The sequence below is a fragment of the Orcinus orca genome, chromosome 2 (genome assembly GCF_937001465.1).
Source record: "Orcinus orca chromosome 2, mOrcOrc1.1, whole genome shotgun sequence".
NCBI lineage: Eukaryota > Metazoa > Chordata > Mammalia > Artiodactyla > Delphinidae > Orcinus > Orcinus orca.
In genome coordinates, this window is record NC_064560.1 from 62,248,821 (window position 1) to 62,271,969 (window position 23,149).

Sequence of the window (23,149 nt, forward strand, 5' to 3'; positions counted from 1 at the left end):
TTTGGCTGCATTGGGTCTTCGCTGCTGCGCTGGGCTTTTCTCCGGTTGGGGTGAGCAGGGGCCACTCCTGTTACGGTGTGCGGGCCTCTCACTGCTATGGCCTCTCCTGCTGCGAAGCACGGGCTCTAGGTGCATGGACTTCAATAGTTGTGGCACGTGGGCTCAGTAGCTGTGGCTCGTGAGCTCTAGAGCGCAGGCTCAGTAGCTGTGGCTCATGGGCTTAGTTGCTCCGCGGCATGTGGGATCCTCCCAGACCAGGGCTCGAACCCGTGTCCCCTGCATTCCCAACCACTGCGCCACCAGGGAAGCCCCTTAAAAGTTATTTTTAAACTGCACGTGTCACATATGAATGCAAACTCCTTGTAAAAATTTTAGACATTACAGATATGATTAAAGTCTCCCTTTATCACACCTCAGAACCCAGCCCTTCTTCCACTCCCACACCAAATAAGTCCTGGTACATTATCACAGACTTGGTGAGTATGCATTTACGCATATACATACAGTAGAGCCTCACAAAATGCATGGTATCATTTGATGCCTTTCTGTGTAGAGGCTGGTTTTTAGATTTTTGTTTTCTTTTGCTTTTCCTTATATCAGTCAAGTCATACTGAAGGGATTTTTCTGCAGTTTGGTTCTGTCACTCAACAGTACGTCTTCACTTGCACCTTTAATTTTTTCTTATCAGGATGAATTCCCCATCAAGGAACCCGCTGGGCAAAGGGCATGCTGAGGCTGTTCTGAAGCCTCAGGCCAGCCTTGGGGCGCCTTGGGTGTGGGTTGTTGAGGCCAACCTTGTTGTGAGCAACCAGCGGCACATGTCAGCACTCCCAGGGGCCTCAGCCAGCCTGGCCACCTGTGCCGGGTGCTGACTTTGCACTCCCAGGGCCTGGGGCGGTGCGTAATCTCCAAGGGTGAAGGAAACTTCCTCGGCTCAGCCAAGGGCTGCATCTTGGATTTCTCTTGGTGGGGAAACCTCTAGAACCAAGGACTGAGTTCATCCTATCCTTAGTCTTTGGCACATAATCAGTACTGACCATCTAAGACCCTTCTTCTGTTTGATTTATTATCTGGTCAACTTAAGCTCTATCCTTGCCCCTAACATGTTCTCCGCTCTGTCCAGGGATGTCACCGTCCCCCAGCCTCTGGCAAAGGATCCTATGCCCAGAGGCTGTTCACTCTCCCAGGTCCCGCCTAGGCATTCCAGCTCAGTCCTAGACCCACTCTGCTTCTTATTGGGTCTGAAGACAGATACCTCGGGGGAGGGGAGGCAGAGGTGTGCTCCTTCCCCTGACCTTGGGAAGGATGACCTGGAGCTGGCTGAGAGCCTGAGCCACCCAGTGACTTGGCAGGAGCCTCATCATTGTCCTGGCATCTCACCGTTCTGCTGTGCAGTCAGCCAGGGCAGGGGTGGGGTTAGAAGGAGCCTGAAACCTGTGCGTCCTTCCTGGAGGGAGCTCCATCCTGTGCTTTCAGAAGGTGCTGGTGTTGGATGCGCCCCAAGTTGGCAGCTGAGCTGGGCCTGCAAATCCCCAGGGGAGCTGGCGAGCCTAGAGTTTCGGTCAATTTGTGGTCTGATTGTTTTCAACCTCTGCTTCCAGAGGTGTGTAGGGAAGGTAGGGAGACCTGAGCCCTGTTTGGCCCCTGCCCTCCTGAGCCCATCCCCCTCTCCTCATTCCTCTAGGCTCCATCTTGCTCTGCCTTTCTCCATACAGGTGTATGTTTTTCCCAGTGGACAGATGAGCAAATTGGGGTCCAGAGAGGGCAAGTGGCCTGTCTGGGGTCACACGGCCCATCACACTGGCACTAAGCCGGCTTCACCTATTTCTTAAGCCAGCCCCAGCATCTCTGCCACACCTGCTTAGCTCCCAGAGCCCACCACCCCCAACCCGCACTGGCCCTGGCCCCAGAAAAAAAGGGCCTCTGACCGGTTGGCAGGAGGTCTGCCCAGCTCAGATCCCAAGATCCTAGGTGGTTGGGTAGCGCCCTCTGCTGTCTGTAGCTGGGATCGCAAGGACACTGGACACCCAGGGGCAGCCCTCTGGCCTGAGACCGTACCTTGCAATCAAGGCATGCAGTCTCCCAGGACAGCTCAGCAGGCAGTCGGGAGTCCCTGCTCCATTTTACAGCCATAGAAACTGAGGAGCCGTGTGACAAGTTTCCCTACATTCACATGTCTACATCTTTGCTCTGGGCTGGTTCAACTACTTAACCCCTTTATGCCTCAGTTTCCCCATGTTTCACTGTAAGGCTTAGACCCTCCTCCACTTACCCAGATGAAGTGAAGGAGCATAAATGTGACACCCCTAAGGAGAAAGGCACAACCTACTTACCCTGCATTCTCAGCCCAGCTCCCAGAACAGGGGAGATTCTGGCACTTCCTCTGGAGCCTTTCCCGGAATCTGACAAATCTCTCTCCTTTCCTCCCACCCCCTCCCTCCTCGTCACCCCTCTGCCTCCTGTGACTTCCACTGGCTGCGCATCCAGCTGATCCATGACCAAGCTAATCAGATTATCATGGGTCCAGAATAATCTATTCCATATGGCTTGCCAACTCAGTGGCTCCGGGAGCTAAAGGTGTGAGGAGAGGGGCTGATCTCAGTTGGAAGGGGCTTCCTGGGAGCTTCCGGGGCCTTAGCTGGGAGGCTGATGGGGAAGGAGGGAGGTGGAGGAGAAGTTGGGAGCCTTCCTGCCGGGCCCTCTGACTGCTCTGGGCTTCAGGTGGCTGCTGCCCCCTCTCCAGCACAAGCACGGCCTCATCTATCCACGACCCAGTGGGGCTTAGGCTCCATGGTGGGGGGCTGGGCACTCCCCGTGCCTTTTCCACTCTCTGGATTGGGGGGTGCTCACTATAGGGCATTGCTTCTCAAAAGTGGCCAAGCTTCATAATTCTTGGGAGATTTTACTTTTCATACCCAGAATCTCCTCCAGGGATTCTGGTTCAAGCAGCTCCAGCGTGGGTCCGGAAACGTTTTTCTTTTTACATCTCAACAGGTCCCAGTGACTTGTAGTGAGGTTTCATGGAGGCTTGGGGACTATGGGGCGTCGTCCCCACCTCGGCACCCTCACTCTCCAGGCGGCCCTCCAGGAGGAAAGGAGCCAATCAAGTCCTCCAGAGGAGACAGGGGAGCTGGTGGTAGGACAGAACACTGGCTTTGGTCCCAGACAGAGCCACATGGATCCCAGCTCTGCCCCTACTAGCCATGTGACGTAGGACCGCCGCTCTGCTCCTCTGTGTCTTTAACTACAAAGCAAGGCAATGACACCCACATCACATCAGCACAGTAGGTATTACTCATGGCACAGAAGCAGAGGCTGGGGCCCAGAGATGGAGAGTGAGTTACCCAAGTGACACAAGTGGTACATGGCAGGGCAGGGGTTCTATTCTAAGCCACACTGGCCACACCCCAGAGGGGTGTCCTAGGCTGTCTAAAGGTGGGGACTTCATGAATAACAATCGCTCCCCTGAAAGGGCTTGCCTCTCAGGCTGGTGCCGAGGTGTGGCGGGAAGATCCCTGGCAATAGGAAACACCCAAATTAGGAGCTTCCCAGGAGGTGCGCCTGCTGATGCCAAACAGGCTGGCGGTAGCAGAGAGCTGCTTCCTTCTCCTGGGGCCTCTGGCTCCCGAGGGGATAGGGATTAGGGGCTGCAAGGGCAGTACTGACATTGCACCTTTGATTAGCACTCCTATGTCAGATGGCCTGGCCGGGAAAATGAGGGCGCTGAGGCTGGGAGGTGGGAGGGGGAGAGCGCCCAGGACCCAGGCTTGGCCTGAGGAAGCCGGCTGGTTCCTAGCAGGAAGGCTGAGACGGGGGCCCCAGCCTGAGAGGGTGCTGCCCTGTCCTGCCTGCCCCCACCCTGGCCAAGGACCCTGACTGAACTCTCACCTCCGCTTGGTGGGGCTGCCCCAAGGCCTCATTTCCCAGCCTTACACGTTGGCAGGCGACGGCAGGCTCGGGCCAGGGGAGCAAGAGCCACTGGCTCCGGCACTTGTCAAAACACAGGCCCCAGAGGTGTGAAGTCCTCACCCCAGCAGGAGGGCGGTGTGGGCCGTGCTGCCCGGAGAACTCATTAACTGGGGCAGCTCCCTAATGAAGCCACCGGAGAGGCTGGCGATAAGGAGATCAAAGGTGAGAGAGGCATGGGGGCAAGGGAAGAGGGAGGCTGGCTGACGGGAGGGGGTAGAGCCCAGGATCTAGGTTGGGGGTCCCCCCTTTGCCCCCACTTGGCTTCATCAGGCCCACTGACCACAGCCCTTGCACACTCTGGGCCCCAAGACTCAGAGGCAACAGGAAAGGGAGGGACTCCCACGTGGCACATCCAATTTGTCAGCCTTAGGGCTGGAGACTGAAGGACTGGGGTTGGGGGTGGAACCCTCCCATCTGCCCTGTCTCTCATGCCATTTTTGTGAGTTCTTTGCCTCCACAGACACACCTGGGTCTTTTTAACCCTCTCATGGCGTTTCTCTCCTGTTCCAGATCTCTCAGTGGCTCCCATGTAAGTGAGCGATGAATGTTAACTGTTCGGTCCCAGATCTGAGCATCCTCAGGGGCCAGAGCTGTGTTTTCACGATAAACAGTCTGCCTTCCACACATATGGCCTCTTGTGTAAAGAATGTCTAGTTGATTTTGTACTTAATAAAATAAAACTTCACTTCAGAGCATTGCTGCCCACAAACCAGGAATGGTGGTTTCCTCTGGACCGGGAATTGGAGGCCTCAGACGGAGAATAGGAAAGAGATTTGTTATACCCTCTGTACTTGTTCAACTTTTAATCACGTGCGTGTATTATATTTTCAAATGTATAACAATATAACAAAAGGGTGGCTGATTGTCTAGGAGTTTTTGGTCATTCTGAGTTTTCTCAATTATTAGCTACAAAGTGGAAATCAGAATCATGTGGGAAGTGGAGGAATTTTTTGACATTCAGAGGTTGGCAACAGAATGCCCAGAGCCCTCTGAGATCCCACCCCTCCTGCCTGTCCAGCTTTTAGGCTGCAGCTCCCGCTGCTTGGGTGCACAACCAATTCTCACCATTTGTTAGCTCTGGTCCAGTGGATCGGGACCATCACTGGGCTCTAATGCCAGGTTCTTGGCTTGGATGTGGAACCCCAGGAAGGCGTCCATCGGCCAGGGTCCGGAAGGGGCAGACCCTGCTGACAGCTGCAGGCCTAGGCCAGGCTCTCACAGGGTCCCATGGCATGTGCCCATGGAGTGGGCTCCTCCCCTTTTCCCCAATGGTGGGTTGGCATTGCCTGTCCTGGATGTGACCATGGGCATAAGCATCTGGGGCTGCTGGGACAGACTGCAGGGTAGAGGGTATAGAGGGTGTTAGAAAAGGCCAAGGGCAGTAGAAGAAAAAAGAGACAAGGGGAGGGGGGAGGTGGTGAGCAGAGATGCCCAGGAAGAAGGTACCAAGCCACTTGGCTTTCTTTGCTACAAACCAGCTCAGCCATCAATCTCACAGAACTGGAAGCCATGGGGGATGCAAAACAGTAGACCGCCGGCACTGAAAGAGACCCTAGATACCACTTCTTCTTCTTTTTAATTTTTTTTTTTACCACTTCTTTTGAAGACATGATACCAGACACCAGGTACTTCACAGTCTAGCTGGAGAGCAGACATCCATGCATGAAATGGCTATTTTGACAATGTGCAAACTCAAACCTGAGGGGTCAGGCAGGCAATATAGTAGATTCTCTGAGATTTCCCATGTGGACAATCATGTCCATAAATAAGAGTTTTATTTCTTCCTTTCCAATCTGTAAGCCTTTTATTTCTCTTTCCTTACTGCACAAGCTAGATGCACCACCCCGCCCCCCGGCAACGTTGAAGAGGCATGGGGTAGGAGCAGACATCCTCACCTTGTTTTCAGTATTAGGGGGAAATCTTTCAGTCTTTCACTATTTAGTATGCTGTTAGCTGTAGCTTCTTTGTAGATGCTTTTAATCAGACTGAGAAAGCTCTCCTTTAGTCTGAGTTTGCTGAGAATTCTTGTCATGAAGGGGTGCTGATTTTTTTTTCTTGGCTTCTCTGTGGTTTGTGGGATCTTAGTTCCCTGACCAGGGATTGAACACAGCAGTGAGAGAGCCCAGTCCTAACCACTGGACCACCAGGGAATTCCCCTGAATTTTGTTAAATGCTTTTTTTCTGTGTCATTTGCACTCACATTTCATTGGTAAGGCCCGTTATACCTGCCCCAAGGTGGCAGAATACCAGCTAGGGGCAAGTGGTGGCAGCTGTGGCAACAGGCCGAGCCCTTAATCCTGCCAGGCTGAAGGTGGCCTGGAGGGCAGCAGGCTTCCTCTCCCTCCACTCAGACGGTCCAGCAACCTGCCCAGATTCAGCCAACTTGTTGGATTTACCTAGGGTAGCCTTGTCCCTCCCACTCACCACCACCAGGGAAGGGTGCACCCAGGACCAACCTGCCTCAGAGGAGGAACGGATTACTCTGGCCTCTGGCAGGAATCAGGGCCCCACTCCTGGTCACTATACGAGTCCACAGACCTGGCTGCACTATGCCCTGAGGCTCCCATCATTCAAACTGGAAACGAAGATTCAAGAAAACTTAAGAATTTACATAAGGTCCCCAACAGGTGAAGGCAGACCCAAACCTAAGTACTGAACCTCCAGTTCCCGGACCTCGCTTCCTTTAACCTACTGAGCTGGCCCAACACCCTGGACAGCGCCGGCACTGGCGCAGGCAGGAGGCCCGAGTGTCTGGGTCAGGTGCCCATGCGAGCACCCAGGAGGGGCCAACCTGGCGCAGCCAACGGGCAGGCACCTTCGCCCCCCCGCCCCGTTGGTTCAAAGGGTCAAGCCCCGCCCCCACCAGGCCCCGAGCCCGCTTTGAAGTGCTGATGCGGCCTGGAAGGGGCCACTTCACACCTCGGGCTCAGGATAAAGCGGTCGCTGGCCGCCGGCCCCCAGACGCGCCGGCGCTGCCATGGCCCAGTCCCTGTGCCCGCCGCTCTCTGAGTCCTGGATCCTCTCCGCGGGCTGGGGCCCAGCTCGGCCGCCGCCGGCCTCCAACAGGGACTGTGGCTGCTCGCCCGCCTCGTCCCCGGACTCCTGGGGCAGCGCCCCGGCCAGCAGCCCTGTGTCTAGCCCCGGGAGGCCCGTCACCAGCGCCGCCCTCCGCGCTCCGACTGCGGGGAGGCGCGGCGCCCGCAGCAGCCGCCTAGGCAGCGGGCAGCGGCAGAGCGCCAGCGAGCGCGAGAAGCTGCGCATGCGCACGCTCGCCCGCGCCCTGCACGAGCTGCGCCGCTTTCTGCCGCCGTCCGTGGCGCCTGCCGGCCAGAGCCTGACGAAGATCGAGACGCTGCGCCTGGCCATCCGCTACATCGGCCACCTGTCGGCCGTGCTGGGCCTCAGCGAGGAGAGCCTGCAGCGCCGGCGCCGGCGCCACAGCGACGCGGCGCTCCCTCGAGGCTGCCCGCTGTGCCCCGACGGCGGCCCCGCGCAGACGCAGACGCAGACGCAGATGCAGATGCAGAGTCAGGCACAGGCGTGCGGCCCAGACCTGGGCTCAGCCGTCAGCGCCGTGGTGTCCTGGGGGTCCCCGCCCGCCTACCCCGGAGCCCTAGCGGCGCCCGAGCCGCACGATCCGCCGGTGCTTTACAACGAGACGGCGTGCCCCGAAGGGCCGGCGATGGAGCCAGGCCCCTCATCTCCGGTTAGTACTTCCTTCCCGCGCGGAGCTCCCTCCGGGCGCGGCGCAGTAGTGGATGGCGCTACCTACTGTCTCGCGTCCCGCGGCGCGCACTGCGGGGACCAGCCCCCGTGCGGCTTCCCCACTGACGGCCCGGCCTCGCTTGCTCGCCCTCCGGAGCAACAGCGTTGGTGTGCCCGGGGCGCTCGAGCGGCGAGGGGAGGGAGAGTACACGCAGGGGGTGGGGTCCCGCTCCCCGCCAGAGGCGCCCTGAAAGTGGAGCTCGTGAGGCGGACACCCACGCTCGGTGTCCAACGCTGAGGGTCTCGCTGTTCCCTCTCTCCTCAAGCTCTTTCCCGGCGACGTACTGGCCCTGCTGGAGACCTGGATGCCCCTCTCGCCCCTGGAGTGGCCGCCGGCCTGAGTAGTTGAAGTGACGGCGGACATCTGGCGCCCCGTTCTGTGAGCACCGACGCCTTTTTGGCCTCTGCGCCTTCGAAGAGGTCCCACTCTAGACTCCCTTTCCTGGAAGAGGGCACTGGCGATACTGGCATGGGCATTGCTGAAAGGGAGAGCCTGTCCCCACCCAGGACGGACTTCCCCAACCCCTCCCGTGATGGAGGGACCCAGAGGGTAGACACTTTGAGGCAGGCAGGAGGCTCTGCCTAGTACGTGTTTATTTATTTGTGAATAAATTTTGTGCTGGTGTCACTTGGCAAGTTCTTCTTTCTCTACAGGGGCACAAAGCTCCCTTCTTCTCCTCCAAAGGACGTAGGAGAGTTGGGAGGGTTTCTTGCAGTCTTCAGCCCCCAAAGCCCACAGGCTCAGACCCCTTCCTCCTTTTCCCCAGCCCTGGCTTAGCACCTCCTGTTCCAGATGGGTTAGCCTGAGGGGGGAGGAGATTCTATGGAGAAAGTGGCAGCAAGCGGAGTCTGTCCATCTTTTCTTTGAATCTGGTGGGGAGCTGAATAAAACCAAGTATCTCTGTAGAAAATGCATTTCCATTAGTGCGTACTTACTGTGCACCAGGTCCTTCACACATTTCATACCTAAGTAATCATTTTGCAGAAGGATAAGTAAGCCAAGGGTCAGTACTCAAGCCTAGGTATGACTTCAGAATCTGGGCTCTCAGCTCTGGTAGGGTTTTGCCAGCTCCATTCATTCTGGGGTCTGAGGGGACACCAGCTCCAAGGGCTCATTGCATGTGTCCCAAGTCCTTATTCCCCTTGTGCTGGAGCGTTAGGCCTGGACCCTGGGATTTTCCCATCTCCCTTCACTCTGGTTTCTCTCCTATGTGGTTTAGAGACATGAAATAATACCAGTGGTCAGCCCCAAGTTTAAGTAACTGTGACCTCCCAGAGGCCTGGCTAGGGTGAGATGAGAGGTCCATTGGTTGCATCCAAATCCACAGAGCTGACCTGGAACCAGGCTTGGATTCAGGTTAGGGAAGTGCTGTGTGGGGAAGGGGGAGCCTTGAGCCCTGAAGGAGCCTGGCCTCAGTCAGGGGGTCTGGTGAGCAGTCAAGCCTGGGGGGTGGTGAGGGGGGTTAAGGGGGTGTAGCCTCTCTGTCCGAGGGTTCCTCAGCCATCTATGGATACTCAGTTCTTCCCCTCTGCCCTGCTCAAGCATCTTTGAAATACTGGCCTTGGCATTTTTTATAAGAGCTTTATTGAGATATAATTTATGTACCATGAAATTCACTCTTAAAGTACATAATTCAATGGTTTTGGTATAGTCATACAGTTCTGTAACCATCACCACTGTCTAATTTTGGGTCATTTTCATCACCCCCCAAAAGAGACCCTGTAACCATTAACAGTGACTCCCCATGATTCCGTTCCCCCACTCCCCACCCCAGCCAGCTCATCTGCTTTCTATCCCTATAGGTTTGCCTGTTCTGGACATTTAGTATGAATGGAGTCATATAACATGAGGCCTTTTGCATCTTGCTTCTTTCACTTAGCATCGTATTTTCCCATGTGCCGGTACTTCGTTTCTTTTTATTGCTCAATGCTATTCCATTGTATGGATATACCACAGTTTATTTATCCATTGATATTGATAGGTTTGTTTTGAAACCACTTTGGAGATCATTTCCAGTGCTCTGGCCCAGGCCAGGAGGGGCAGTGATTCAGAGTGGGGTGGGGGGCTTACTGTGTATAATTCAGAAGCCCAGGCGCACCCTGGCCAGCGTTTGGCTGCAGAGAGTGCGATCCAAAAGCAGAGGCCCTGCAGGGGGGCGGGACCTCACACCTTCGCTGATCCGCCCCCTTTCCCGCACCTCCACCCCCAACGCGCTCTCCCCTCCCACAGCCCTAAGGAGCAGAACGGGAAGTCTTTTCCAGGACCCAGCCCAGTTTAGAAAATCTATTTACATGGCAAAGGCCCCGTGGTTTAGGACGGGGAATTAAAGTTATTAGCAAGTCTTTTCACAGATAAGTGGGGCTCATCGGCCAGCCCCCTCCCCTGCGGAGAGCCTCTCCTCGCTCTCCGAGCCCAGGAGCGGCCCACTGTTTATTAGCACCTGGGTGTGAATTTTCATTAGCACGTCCCTGTTAATAAGAGAGGCCTGGAGATGGGAAGGGGGCGCCTCCCACCACTCCCACGCCCCCACCCCCTTCCTGGGCTGGCCGCACTCACACCCAGCGGGAGGAGGACCAAGCAGCGTCCAGGTAGGTGAGCCCTAGGCGAGTGCTCGCTCTCAGTTCTCTGCTAACCTGTGAGCTAACCCCAGTTAGCAGGGCCATCTTGAGGATGGGCAGTTAGGGAAGGAAGAGGCTAACTAACGCGCCCGTGCGGGTATTCAGGGGCAGCGCTGGGACTGGGACGCGGGTGTGACTCTAGGGCCTGCCTGTGTGCTTCCCCGATGGTGCACTGCCTTTGCGACAGCTGAGCAAGGACAGAGGGTGCTGGGTGGCGCCTCACCTCACCTGGGGCTGGCCCAGAGCGGTCTGGGCACCGTCCTGCTAGAAGTGGGAGGAGGGGGAGGATGGCATCAGAGGCCTGGCCTGCGGATCCGCCGGCACGCTGGTCGCCGCCAGCCAACAGTGCTGCCCTGCTTTCCGCCTTCGAAGCCCAAGGGGTCAGACATATATGGAGCAGCAATTTCAAGTCATTTTAGCCTCAGAGCCACAGGTGAGGCGGGCAGGTGGTGCTTATACCTATTTTACAGATCAGGACGCTGGAGCACAGAAAAAGGTCAAGGAATTTTTCACAAAGCTAGTGCGTGGCTATTGGGGTGGGGACAACGGTGGGTGGTAGTCGACAAATCCGGTCTTTGCCTTAGCCTGGCAGACGAGTGTGTGAGCATGTTGGGGGTGTGAAATAAAGCTCTTAAAGCACATGGGCCACCAGTGCCGTTGCCAGCAGGGACCTGCCACTGCCTGCTGACCACACGTGTTGCTCCCGCCGAGACAGCTGTACTGTGTAGATGCTGATGCTGGACGGGCCAGTGTTTTAAGGAGGGGCAGCTAAGCTGATGGGTCGACATGCAAAACATTTATTCAAGGACACGCCACTTGGGTCATCGTATGAACCCAGGGGCGGAGGGAAGGGCTGGTGGTCATGAGTTGTCTGTATCGGCAGGTGGCGGACTGTCCTGGTAGCAGGGCTGGAGAGCTGGGCTCAGCCGTGGGTGGGCAGGTGGTGGACCTGGAGGAGGGCCGTGCGTTGGCCATGCGTTGCTAAATAAACAGGTCCATCTGAGGGGCACATGGATGCCCCAGGATTCTGAAACACCCCCTACCTGGAGAACCAGGCTGGCACAGGGCTGGGGAGGGAAGCGAGCCCTAACTGCAAAGCCCCTGTTTATCCCAGGGCGAGGCCAGGGCCACTTTGTCCATTCCCCAGCTCTCCCCCAGGGGCAGGCCCTGCATTTGCACAACGCTGAGGGTAAGTGCCTCCTCAACTTTGTACCCCAGGCACTCATTTGCCTCACCCTGGTCCCAACACTCCCCTGAGAAGACCCAAGCTTCTTGGTGCTGCTCCTAAGGGGCCCTTTCTCCCAGTGGGCAAGGACCTCTTTGGGGGCCACTGGCACAGCCCCAGTGGTGCACCAGCGCTAGTGCCCTGGATCCCCAGCCTAGTGCCACCTGGGCCTCTTCTGCCCATCTTCTGGCACTTTGCCAGCCCTGGTCCTTCTTCCTCCCTCTGTGGGCCCCATCCCCTAAGGCTCCCTGTGAATGCCCCAGCCCTCCTCGCTTCCCCCACGCACACTAGGAAATGAGGAGGTGGCCTGGCGTTGGCTACATGTGACTTTGGAAAGGGTGGACAGGGCACCTCCGTTGTCTCGGCCTGTTCAGCATCCCTCCTGCCTTCGTCCCTTGCGGCCTGTCATTTTCTTTTCTCCAGACAGCTCCCCCTTCCTTAGTTTGGGTGGCCATGACCTCCATGCCCCTCCAGGGATGGGCATGTGCGCAGGCTGGTGAGGTCGTCATGGTGAGTGGTTCAGGGATGTGACCACATGCAGGCGGGTGAGGAACAGGCTCAGGACTTTGCTGGAACCATCGAGAAAGGGACACTCACTGTGGGTGCTGTTGGTGGCCGTGGTGCCGCTCAAGCAGAGGGCCTACCTGGAAAGGGAGTCAAAACTGAGAGGCAGGGCTTCCCTGGTGGGTGGCACAGTGGTTGAGAGTCCGCCTGCCAATGCAGAGGACACGGGTTCGTGCCCCGGTCTGGGAAGATCCCACATGCCGCGGAGCGGCTGGGCCTGTGAGCTATGGCCGCTGAGCCTGCGTGTCCCGAGCCTGTGCTCCGCAACGGGAGAGGCCACAGCAGTGAGAGGCCCGCGTACCGCAAAAAAAACCCACAAAAAACCAAAAAAAACTGAGAGGCGGAGAAGGATTCCTGCTCTTATCCAACACCGGGGTCCAGCCACATGGAAAGCATTACGCCTGGACTTTTACACTACATGAGCCAACAAATTCCCCTTGTTGCTAAAGTTAGTTTGAGGTGGGTTTCTGACACTTGCTGTTGAAAAAGTCCATCAGGATTTGATACAGGCTGTTCCAAGCTGTGTAACCTGAGTGTCAATTTCCCTCTCATGTAAAATGGGGGTAATGATATCTATATTTCACAAGGCTTATAGGAAAAATACACAGACCACAGTAGATGCCCCGTAAATGTTAGTTCCCCGTCACATTTAGGTGGCCTGTAAGGCCAAGACTATCATCCTAAGTTTTCCTTCCTCATCTCAGAGAGAGCTGCCACCATGCCTACTGTGGAAGAGGACTGTTGTAGAGAGTTGTTTTTGCTGCTGTGTTTTCATTCCCATCCTGGGGAGGGCAAGGGGCAGTGTCTCAGGCGGGGAACTCTTCATCCAGGGGACATTCAGCTATAGTCGGTATCAGCACCATGAGGGCGGTGTCGTGCCAACAAAGAGTGTGTGTGACCCAGGGGAGAAGGTGGATGGGGACACAAAAGCAGCTGCGGTCACAAAACAATGTAAGCCTTTGGCCTTGGTGGGCCGTCTTGGGAGAGGGCCAGAGGCACTAACCATTTGCAGTTCTCAAAGATACCACACGGTGTCCTCGGAGAGGCAGATGTAGGCCTTGAGCTGCAGGGGACTCCTCCACCCAGTTTTCCTGGGAAGGACAGTTTCTAGAAAAGAAAAAGGCACTTCTCCGCCCTCTTCCTGTGCCCCCAGGTCCCCCAGCCTCCTCTAGGGTTCCCAGACCAGAAGGCAAGAGGCAGTAGTGGCACAGTTCCTGCCTGCCTCCTCACCTGCCCCTACTTTGCCTCTCATACCTGTGTGACCTCAGGCAGCCACTCAACCTCTCTGAGCCTCAGCCTCTCCAAACTGATTCCATAAGGTTATGAGACAGCAAAGAGAGGGAAAAGAAGTAGGTGGAGAGAAAAGGAGGCCACACAGTAGCTGGGGTGGACTGGGCGTCTTGCTCATTTGAACAAAATGTCTCCTGGTCCTATGAGGCAAGTGGTCCTCACAAGGCCTGGGACTCTGGCTGACATCATCGCCTGGGCCCTGCTGGGGGTCTGGACTGGGTGGGAATGAAGGTTACACACCACAGCAGCTTTGGAGTCTGGAGACAATATCGCTGTTTATTTAGGTGAGACATCTGCCCGCCTGAGGATTCCGACAAGTGGCTTAGTGGTTGAAGGCCCCCCAAACTGGGCCTCTCCCCTTGCTGGCTCTGCAGAGGTCCCAGACTGCAAGGCTAGGCCCCTTAGGCCTACTGAGCTGCAGCCCTTTGTCACTGTGTCTCTTGACCTCACAGCATTCCAGGGCAAAGCCTGCCTGCTGCCAACCTTTTCAGAGAGCCCAGGGCAGCAGCCCTGTCACTTGTTGAGGTTCTCTCTTTGGAGAAGCGAGGAATACCTCTGAAGCCGGGTCCAGTACTCCTGTTCTTTCACCTTGTTCTTCACCAGCTTCCGAAACCTGTGGGCCACACAGTTGATGAGAGGAAACTGCTTTGCGCTATGTTCCCCCCAACCCCACCCCGGGGGCTCCTAGGTCCCCAGGGCAGACCCTGACCACCCTGGGCTGATATAAGAAACTCTCCAAATGACACATCTGCTTCCTGTCTGTGTTCTCAGGACTCAGCCTGCTGCACAGAAGGCACTCGAAACAGCTTTACTGAAGGAACAATATAGGTCTAGCATCCTAAACTAGGAAATGTACAGTGATACGAGGCATGGTGAATTTACAAACTAAAAGTCTGTTTGCAGGACCAACGTTAAATACATCCGAATGCCAATAGTTACATTTAACAAACATTCCTTGAGCATCTACTAGCCACCGGCACTGGTGGACGTGTTGGAAAGATCAAAGTGACTAAAACAGCCGCCCCTCCCCCCAGTTTAGTAAGAGGGACGAGAGGAAAAGAACATTTGTAATAGGAGGCATTTAAGAGCTATAGAGGTAAAGTGCAGAGAGCAGCACTCCCTGCTTGGGGAGTGCTCTCAGAAGTTAAGATTTTTGAGTTGAGTTTTTTTAAAAAAAATAATAGGTTTTTAAAAAATAACAAATAAATGCATAGTCAGTGTGGAAGAATCAGAGAAGCCCAGGGTCTCCCCTCATTCTGCACGTCGAGCTGGCCACAGCAAGCAGGCAGGAGGAGGCCTTCATTCTGGGGAGAGGATGCAGGCTGCTGCCAGCTTTCTGCCTCTGATTCCTGAGTGAGCGATGATTTAAAATATGTTTAAAAGCTTAGGGCAAATGGGAGAAGGGACCCTTTTGTGGGGAAAGACAGGGACTGCAGTTTTTTGCGGCTCTGCCTATGGGACAGTCACATGGAGATGTCTGGTACACAGTGCATTAAAGCATTTTTTTTCTTTAACTTAAAGAAGTAACCTCTGCTTTGCTTTTAAAAACAAAAATCAAGGATACAAGTGAGTATACAATTAAATCTCCTTCTCACCTCAGATCCTTATTTTCTGTTCCCAAAGCAACTGTAATTAACAACTCCTTATAAATCCTTGAATACTGTTCATACACACAAGTACAGACATGCATATAATCTTTTTTAAAATTTAAATGGAAGTGTGCAACACACTGTTGTGCTGTCTGCCTTTTTCACTGAAAATGTATCCCAGCAGTTGCTTCTAGGAGGCACTCAGATCTGCCTCATTCTCTTTCCCTATTGATGACGCTTGGAGATTCCAGTATGCAGTGTGTGTGTGTATATATGTGTGTTGCGGGGGGAGCGGATGGGCAGGGGGCAGGCAGAGGCTATGCAGGTTAGAAACTCAGGCCTTGGCCCCTCACTGCTTGTGTGCAAACCCAGCTACTTCACTTATAAGGTGCTGACCCTGGACAGGCAATTTGACCTCTGTCTTCCTTGCTGTACTGTGGGGATGATAATAATCATAGTAAGAAACAAGATATGCCACAAAGTACTTAGCATAGTACCTGGCACACAGTAGGTGCTCAGTAAAGGTTAATTGTTTTTCATTTTTTAAAATTGAAGGATAGTTGATTTACAATGTTGTGTTAATGACTGCTGTACAGCAAAGTGAATCAGTTATACATATATATATATACATTCTTTTTTTAAATATTCTTTTCCATTATGGTTTATCACAGGATATTTTTAAAAAATATTTATTTATTTAGGCTGCCCTGGGTCTTAATTGCATAACGCTGACTTCTTAGTTGCAACATGCATGTGGGATCTAGTTCCTGCAGGAATCGAACCTGGGCCCCGTGCATTGGAAGTGTGGAGTCTTACCACTGGACTGCCAGGGAAGTCCCTATCATAGGATATTGAATATAGGTCTCTGTGCTATATAGTAGGACCTTGCTGTTTATCCATTCTATATATAAAAGCTTACATCTGCTCACCCCAACCTCCCACTCCATCCCTCCCTCAACCCACTCCCCCTTGGCAACCACCAATCTGTTCTCTATGTCCGTGATTCTGTTTCTGTTTCATAGGTAGGTTCATTTGTGTCATATTTTAGATTCCACATATAAGTGATATCATATGGTATTTGTCTTTCTCTTTCTGACTTACTTCACTTAGTATGATAATCTCTAGTTGCATCCACGTTGCTGCACATGGCATTATTTTGTTCTTTTTTATGACTGAGTAGTATTTCATTATATATAGGTACCACATCTTCTTTATCCATTCATCTATCGATGGACATTTAGGTGGTTTCCATGTCTTGGCTATTGTGAATAGTGCTGCTATGAACATGGGGGTGCATGTATCATTTTGAATTATAGTTTTGTCCAGATATATGCCCAGGAGTGGGACTGCTGGATCATATGGTAATTCTATTTTTAGTTTTCTGAGGAACCTCCAAACTGTTGGCTGCACCAATTTACATTCTCACCAACAGTGTAGGAGAGTTCCAGTAGAAGTTAATTATAATAATACTATTGCTGCTGCTAAGTAAGTGGAAGTAAAATTGCTGGGCAGAGGGGTCAGGACAACATGGAATCAGTGAGCGACCAGCCAGGAGGCAGAGCATAGATGGAACTAGGGCAAGTTTTAAAAGGAGGACTGAAAATAAAGTCATTAATCTGTTCAAAGAAGATGTGGGTGACTTTTAAAATATAATGTTGGAGTGTAGAAGGGCTTCCTCTATGATCTAGTAATAAATAATGGCTAACCTTTACTGAATGTGCCAGGCAATGTCCTATGAGGAGGTAGGACTGTCACTGTTTTACATATGAGGACACTGAGGTCTGACCTGTCACACAGCTAGAGGCTCTCGTCTACCCCTCATCGCATTGCACCCTGCATTTGAGGCTCTTTACAACCGCCCCTCAGCAAAGCCTAAGGGAGAAGATGGAAAAATACCGAACTTCTGTTTGGCTAAACAAGCAACCAAAATTACTCCTATCCAAAGACAATGCAGGAAAAATTATTCACAACATATTAACAAAGAACTCTTAAAATCAAAAGAAAATGAACTCACCCCTAAGAAAAAGACCCAGGTGGGGTCACAGAAGGAGAGAGACATACAGTAGATGTAGCACATACATGCTCAACCTTGTTAATTTCCAAATTAAAATAGTAATGAGCTATCAATTTTTATCCCTCATTTCTTGGCCAGTATGGGGAAGGGGTGAGTGTGCAGAGTGAATCCACCGTCTCTGGAGGGCTGGTGGGTACAACTATCCCAGTTCAAACATGCCTACCCCGTAACTCTGAAAGTCCACCTCTAATTTACCCTACAGAAATACTAGGAAAAACTCACAAAAATGACTGGTTGAGGATATTGTCTGGGAAAGTGGGGCCAGAGTAACACCCATGGTGAGTCTGCAGTGGGCTGGGGTGCAGATGGGAAAAAAGGACACAGGAGTGGGGTGAGGACTGATTGCTGGGAGCCGTGCTCTGGGGGGAGGAGAAATAAGGCGGCTGCAGAACTGGGAAGGCGCTTGCTTGTTTTCTAACATGGGAATGTGGTCTGGACACATGCCTGTGATTAGGACAGTGGAGGGGAAGAGGTCACCAACCAGATGGACAATAAGGTCTGGGTGTCCTGGGGGAGGAGATGGCCTTGGGTATGAGCAGGATGCCTCTTTCTCTGCATCAGGAGGGAGACAGGGGGTGGGGGTGATCCAGGAGACCCGGGTGAGAGGGCAGCCAAGGAACTGGCATGCTCTGGGAAGTGGGAGGTGAGGTTATCCACCAACAGCCAGGGCAGGGGTGGTGGTAGCCGCCTGCCACGTGGTACCAGCACATCTGCAGTGTGCTTCCCCTTGGTAGTCAGTGCTCAGCGGTGAGGAGGGACAGGGGAGGCTGCCTGTTCATGTGAGGCTGGGCGCTGACTGTCAGGTGCCCCCTGGGGAAAGCCCTCTCTGGAGACTGAGACAACCTCCCTCCACCATCAGCAAGGAAAGGGTTTTCCTTCCCGTGATGGCACAACAAATGTGACTGCTGTCTATTGTTTTGAAGCAATGTGTGTGCATACATTTCCAAAAAGATGGACTGTCCATCTGCAAAGTGGGAGAGGAGACGGAACATCTGTAAGGCCTCCCACAAAACCTCTGAATTCCAGTAGCCTGATGGCATGTGCACATTTGGGATCTATGAGTCTATAAATAATTTTCCAGGGATTCGTCCCCTTGTTTCTCAAGAAAGGCAAAGGAAGGTTAGGATAGGCCCACAGTTTCCCTCCCAGGGATAGTAAAAACGGGGGTGGGGTGGGGTGGGAGGGGATTCCTCCTCCACCCTCAAGGGAAATGTCACCTGGTGTCCATACAGGGCCTGCCGACCCCCTCGCCAAGGGGGCGTGTGCCCTGTGGAGCTGGGACTGTTGGGTCAGCCCAGAAGCCCACTTTCTGCTTGGCCACAGGGAACAAAGGGGGCAGGGGGGAGAGAGAGACAGAGAGAGGCATTTTGTTTCTGTCAGCTTCCTGTGTCCTGAAATTTCTGTCTTGTGATCAGAAGTCTGACCCAGCTGAGATGGCAGATACTACAACAGGGAGCGGAGCCAGATGGAAATGGTGCCCTGGAGGCCCAGGCTGGATGGGAGCGGAAGCCAGGCCTGCGGAGGGGGTGGGGTGGGGGGCACATTGGGTGCTATCTGGGCTCCTTTCAAAGTCCTAAAGGCAGGCTTCTTCACACTGGCTATTTATAAAAGTCCCAAGTGCAGGTTTTGCAAAAACAATTTGTACAGACTATCGGGAGTTTGAAACTCTGAATCCATTGCCTTAAAGTTTCACCTAGTTTTAGGGCCAATGGAAACTGTTTCAGACAAAAGGAGTAAATAGAGAGAGAGAAAAAAGATAAGATTAAAATCCTCTGACATATATGGTTATGTGTGAGAAACGATAGTAAAATGTAAATGACAGAATCTAGGTTGTGGGTATGTGGATGTTTACTGACTTTTTTCAAAGCTTCTGTATATTTAACATAATAAAATGTTGGAGGCGGGGTATTCTTTGGAAAAGCCCCAGGTGTCAGACCTCAGAGCGAGCAGAACAGGAAGAGCCTTCTTTAAATCAGTGTTTCCTAATTATCTCTGGGACCCAATTCAGAAAATGGGTTGCCGTGAGGAATATGATTTGAATACTGTGATCAGGCCCAAGTAAATGTCCCCTCAAGCTAGGCCTGCCCCAACCGCACAGTGCAGCCCCTCCCGGCTCCTGCTGTGGGTCCCCGGAGCCAGGGAGCACTTTCTTGAGCTCTTCCCCTCCCCAAGCTCCCACTGCCCGTTTAGCCCCAGCCTTGTCCCTGGCCCCCAGCGCCCCACCTGGTCAGCCCTGCTGACTCCAGCCCTCCTCCCTGCAGAAGGTTCCCTGGGAGGCAGTCCCCTCCACCCGACCCGGCCTCTGGGGTCCCTCCCGGGGAGGGGTTGGGGTGTGGGACCTAGGGGCTAAGCTGTGTTGACAGGGAAGAGAGACGGTTGGGAAGGGGGAACTGGAGGGGTCCCTCCCAATTCCCACTGGGGGCCAGGATAGGTCTCTGGGGTTCCAGAGACTGGAGGAGGTCAGGGCAGAAGGGACTGTCTTCTCATGAGAGCAGACCCAACCATAGTGGGGTGGGGAAGGATATTATAGACACCTTTCCCACGGAAATTACATAGACATTAAAAACCACTGTGACAAGGAAGTTTTTCTTAAAATTAAAAAGTCATTAAGTTGTATTCTGGAGTGACATAAAGCCAGATTAAAAAAGTGAACACGATCTCAACTTAGTGAAAATGCTAAGGATAAAACCTTAAGGAGGGCTTCCCTGGTGGCGCAGTGGTTGAGAGTCCGCCTGCCAATGCAGGGGAGACGGGTTCGTGCCCCAGTCCGGGAAGATCCCACATGCCGCGGAGCGGCTGGGCCCATGAGCCATGGCCGCTGGGCCTGCGCGTCCAGAGCCTGTGCTCCTCAGCGGGAGAGGCCACAACAGTGAGAGGCCCGTGTACCGCAAAAAAAAAAAAAAAAAACCTTAAGGATATGTACTAACACATGAATGGCAGTGCTGGGATTTGGGGTGATGGGTTGTGGGTTATTTAAATTTTCTTCTTTGTATTGTCCTGTTTCCCAAATTTTACAAGTATGTGTGTGTGTGTGTGTGTGTGTATATATATATATATATATATATATATTTATATCTCAGAAATAATAACATTTTTTACAGTGGGGAATTGCTCTGTTATGGTAGTAGTTCTACATGTGAAGCAACCTTATTGGGCTAATAGCAGAGTTCAGCAGGTGTCTGAGTGGTAACGTCCACCTGGCACCCTGGTTGAGGGCGGGAAGTGTCAGTTAGGGGCTGAAGTGTCCTGAGTTGCTTGGGCCCTCGGCTGCCAGCCAGGAGGTAAGCTGCCCAGAGCTGGAGCTGCTGGCCTGTGATCCATTCCCACAAGGAGGGCAGCCAGTTGGCTTTTGGGTCAAGTGGAGAGGCTCACCCTTCCTAGTCCAGTAAAAGGAGGGGGTTCCACAGAAAGGACAGAAATGGTAACACACTCATTAAACAAGTTCTCTGAGCCTCATCAAACAAGAGTACCAGAAAACTCCACACCATGACCTCCAACCCAGGAGAACGGCCCCACTACAGCCATGACCAAGCCTCACACTCTTGACTTTTTTTTAAAACCAGTATTTGAAATTTTCCAAAATCATGCACATGTTTGATAGAAAAGCCACAAAGAGGAAAAATACAAAGAAAAGAATCACACATGCTTCATTACCCAAATATAGCTACTGTTACTAGTGGTGTGTACATTTCTAGTGTTCTTTTACTCAAAATCAGGATTCTACTGTAAATAATATAATCTCTCTCCAGCTTTTATTTAGAAAAATTTCAAACCTATAGAAAAGTTGCAAGTAGCACAACGAGCCTTCACCTAGACTCACCAGTTAGCATTTCCTCTCCCTCTCTTTCTCCCTCTCTATATTTTCCTGGGTTTCAGCAGTTGTTAACATTTTCTCTTTCTTTCTGTCTCTCTCTACAAATGTTTTCTTAGACCACTTGAAAGTAAGTTGTAGACATCATAATACTTGACCCTTAAATTCTTCAGCTGCATCTCTTAAGGACAAGTCAAATCATCAAGGGTCAAAATAAGAAACTTCCAGGTGAGGGATAGCTGAGCATTCTTGGTAAATCTTTAATCAGGGGAAATGTCAACTGACCCCTCCTTCACTGTCCTCCTCCCCCAAGACCCATGGACCATATTCCCCTCCTGGTGGGTGGGCATGCTTCCCCCCATGAGGTACTGGAAGCCGCCTGAGCAACACGCCACAACCCCGGGAGGAACTGAATGCGGCGGTAAATGTAGTCACGGAGGAGAGCTGTGGTGCCCCCTCGTGGTGATATGTACAATCCTCCCAGGCATGAACTTGAACTCAGCGGGGACCCATCACCATTTTTGTACCTACCATTTACTGAGCGACCACCCTGTGCCTAGCACTTTACGTGTATTTTCTCACTGAATACCTACAAAGCCTGGAGAACAGGTATCATCAAAATGTCCAGAACACAGTCTGGCACGTAGTAGGTGCTCAATAAATATTTTTGAATGACTAAGGAAACTGAGGCCTTGAGAGGCTAAGTAACTCACCCAACGTCTCCCCCAGTTAGTAAGTGATAGAGTCATAACTCAAATCTGGGACTTCCCTGGTGGTGCAGTGGATAAGACTCCGCGCTCCTGATGCAGGGGGCCCAGGTTCAATCCCTGGTCAGGGAACTAGATCCCATGTGCATGCTGCAACTAAGAGTTCACATGCCAGAACTAAGGAGCCAGTGAGCCACAACTAAGGAGCCAGCGAGCTGCAACTAAGGAGCCCACCTGCTGCAACTAAGACCCAGCGCAACCAAAAGAACCCTCAAATCTGAGTACCTTAGCCATTTCACTTCGTTCCTCGAGGGACACTGAGACCCTGTCAGGGAAAGCCCACCAAAGCCCCCCAGCTCTGTAGTGGCAGGTGGTGTGAGAGTCCAGGGCTCCACTGACAACCCTCTTCCACCTGACAGGTATGGTCAGATCATGGCAGAAATTGTCAATAAGAATTTGAAAACCCCTAGAAGTTTGTTGTGGATGGATTAGAAGAGAACCCTGCTTCCCCAGAATGTACTGAATACCATTAAGGATGCTTTTATAGGAGGAAGGAACACAAGCAGAGTCCCTGTGAGGCTGGGGTTTACAGAAAGGGGAAGAGAAAAGATGTATCACATAATCGTTTATCTGGATGACGGAGAGAGGAAAGGGGTCTTAGACTAGGGGCTGGCAAACATCTTCTATAAAGGGCCAAATAGTAAATGATTTAGGCTTTATGGGTCATAGGGTCTCTGTTGCAGCTGTTCAACTCTGCTGTTGAAGCACTTACATAAGTAGATGAGACATAAAGCTGTGGGTATGATGTGTTCCAGTGAAACTTTATTTACAAAAACAGGCAGTGGGCCAAATTTGGCTGTAGTTTGCCTGCCCCTGTCTTAGATGACTGTGTCTGATAATCCAAATATACTTAAAAAAAAATTGAGAAAGCAAAAAGAAAAGACAGTCTTGACAGAAGAAAACACCAACTTGCAGCCCTTCTTTTCTTACCAGCCTGAATTCATTACTCCTTTTCTACCAGTCTGAATGGGATTTGAATGCCGAAAGGATCTTACCATCAAGCAAACCACTATTCCTTAGTCCAGAGACAACCCCAGGTGCAGGGAGGAGATAGAGACCCAGAACTCTACCTCTTTTGGAAGAAATTCTCGCATCTTTCCTCCAAGGGCAACACCTGGGGGAAAGTTGTGTCATCCAACACATTAGCTTGAGGAATGGTGCAATTTCTTGAGATTTGTTCCAGGAGTGGGTAGGCCTCGAAATTAAAATAGAAAATAGAATTTGGGATGTCTTTGGCTTGGCTGGCAGATCCAATTTCATCTGGATGGTCTCCTGGGACGAAACAGGAACATCGTGTTCTGTTACAGTGATCCCTTTCTCTGTGGCCTTGTAGTCTGGGCGGGCATGAGGGGTCACTGGGGTTGAGCTGTGAGGGGCTCACTTGATCTGGAGGAACAGGGGCCCAGAGAGGAGACCTTGTCCGGCATTTTATCTAAGTGCCAAGTGAGGACTCAGCGGTGGTGTCCTGCTGGCCTG

General features: G+C 52.6%; 2 protein-coding genes across 2 annotated transcripts in view; one reads left to right on the plus strand and one right to left on the minus strand.

The window, feature by feature from the left end:
* Positions 1-6,946: 6,946 nt before the first annotated feature.
* Positions 6,947-8,362, plus strand: MESP1 (mesoderm posterior bHLH transcription factor 1). Its single transcript, XM_004278381.3, has 2 exons — positions 6,947-7,675; positions 8,001-8,362. The coding sequence occupies exons 1-2, from the start codon at positions 6,947-6,949 to the stop codon at positions 8,073-8,075; spliced, it is 804 nt and encodes a 267-aa protein (XP_004278429.1). The 3' UTR covers positions 8,076-8,362.
* A 5,347-nt stretch (positions 8,363-13,709) lies between these two features.
* The window catches only part of WDR93 (WD repeat domain 93), a 49,377-nt gene continuing 39,937 nt past the window's right edge, over positions 13,710-23,149 (minus strand). The window contains exons 17-18 of the mRNA XM_033402851.2: positions 22,744-22,945; positions 13,710-14,045 (exon numbers count right to left, since the gene is read on the minus strand). Of these exons, the coding sequence (XP_033258742.1) occupies positions 13,946-14,045; positions 22,744-22,945 (302 nt within the window). The 3' untranslated portion in view covers positions 13,710-13,945. The remainder of the gene's footprint in view (positions 14,046-22,743; positions 22,946-23,149) is intronic.

Excerpts from the sequence above, each read along its gene's own strand:
- MESP1 (XM_004278381.3), top strand. The coding sequence starts at position 6,947 with ATGGCCCAGTCCCTGTGCCCGCCGCTCTCTGAGTCCTGGATCCTCTCC. Across the intron at positions 7,676-8,000 it reads AGCCAGGCCCCTCATCTCCG|CTCTTTCCCGGCGACGTACT; the intron begins GTTAGTACTTCC and ends TCTCTCCTCAAG.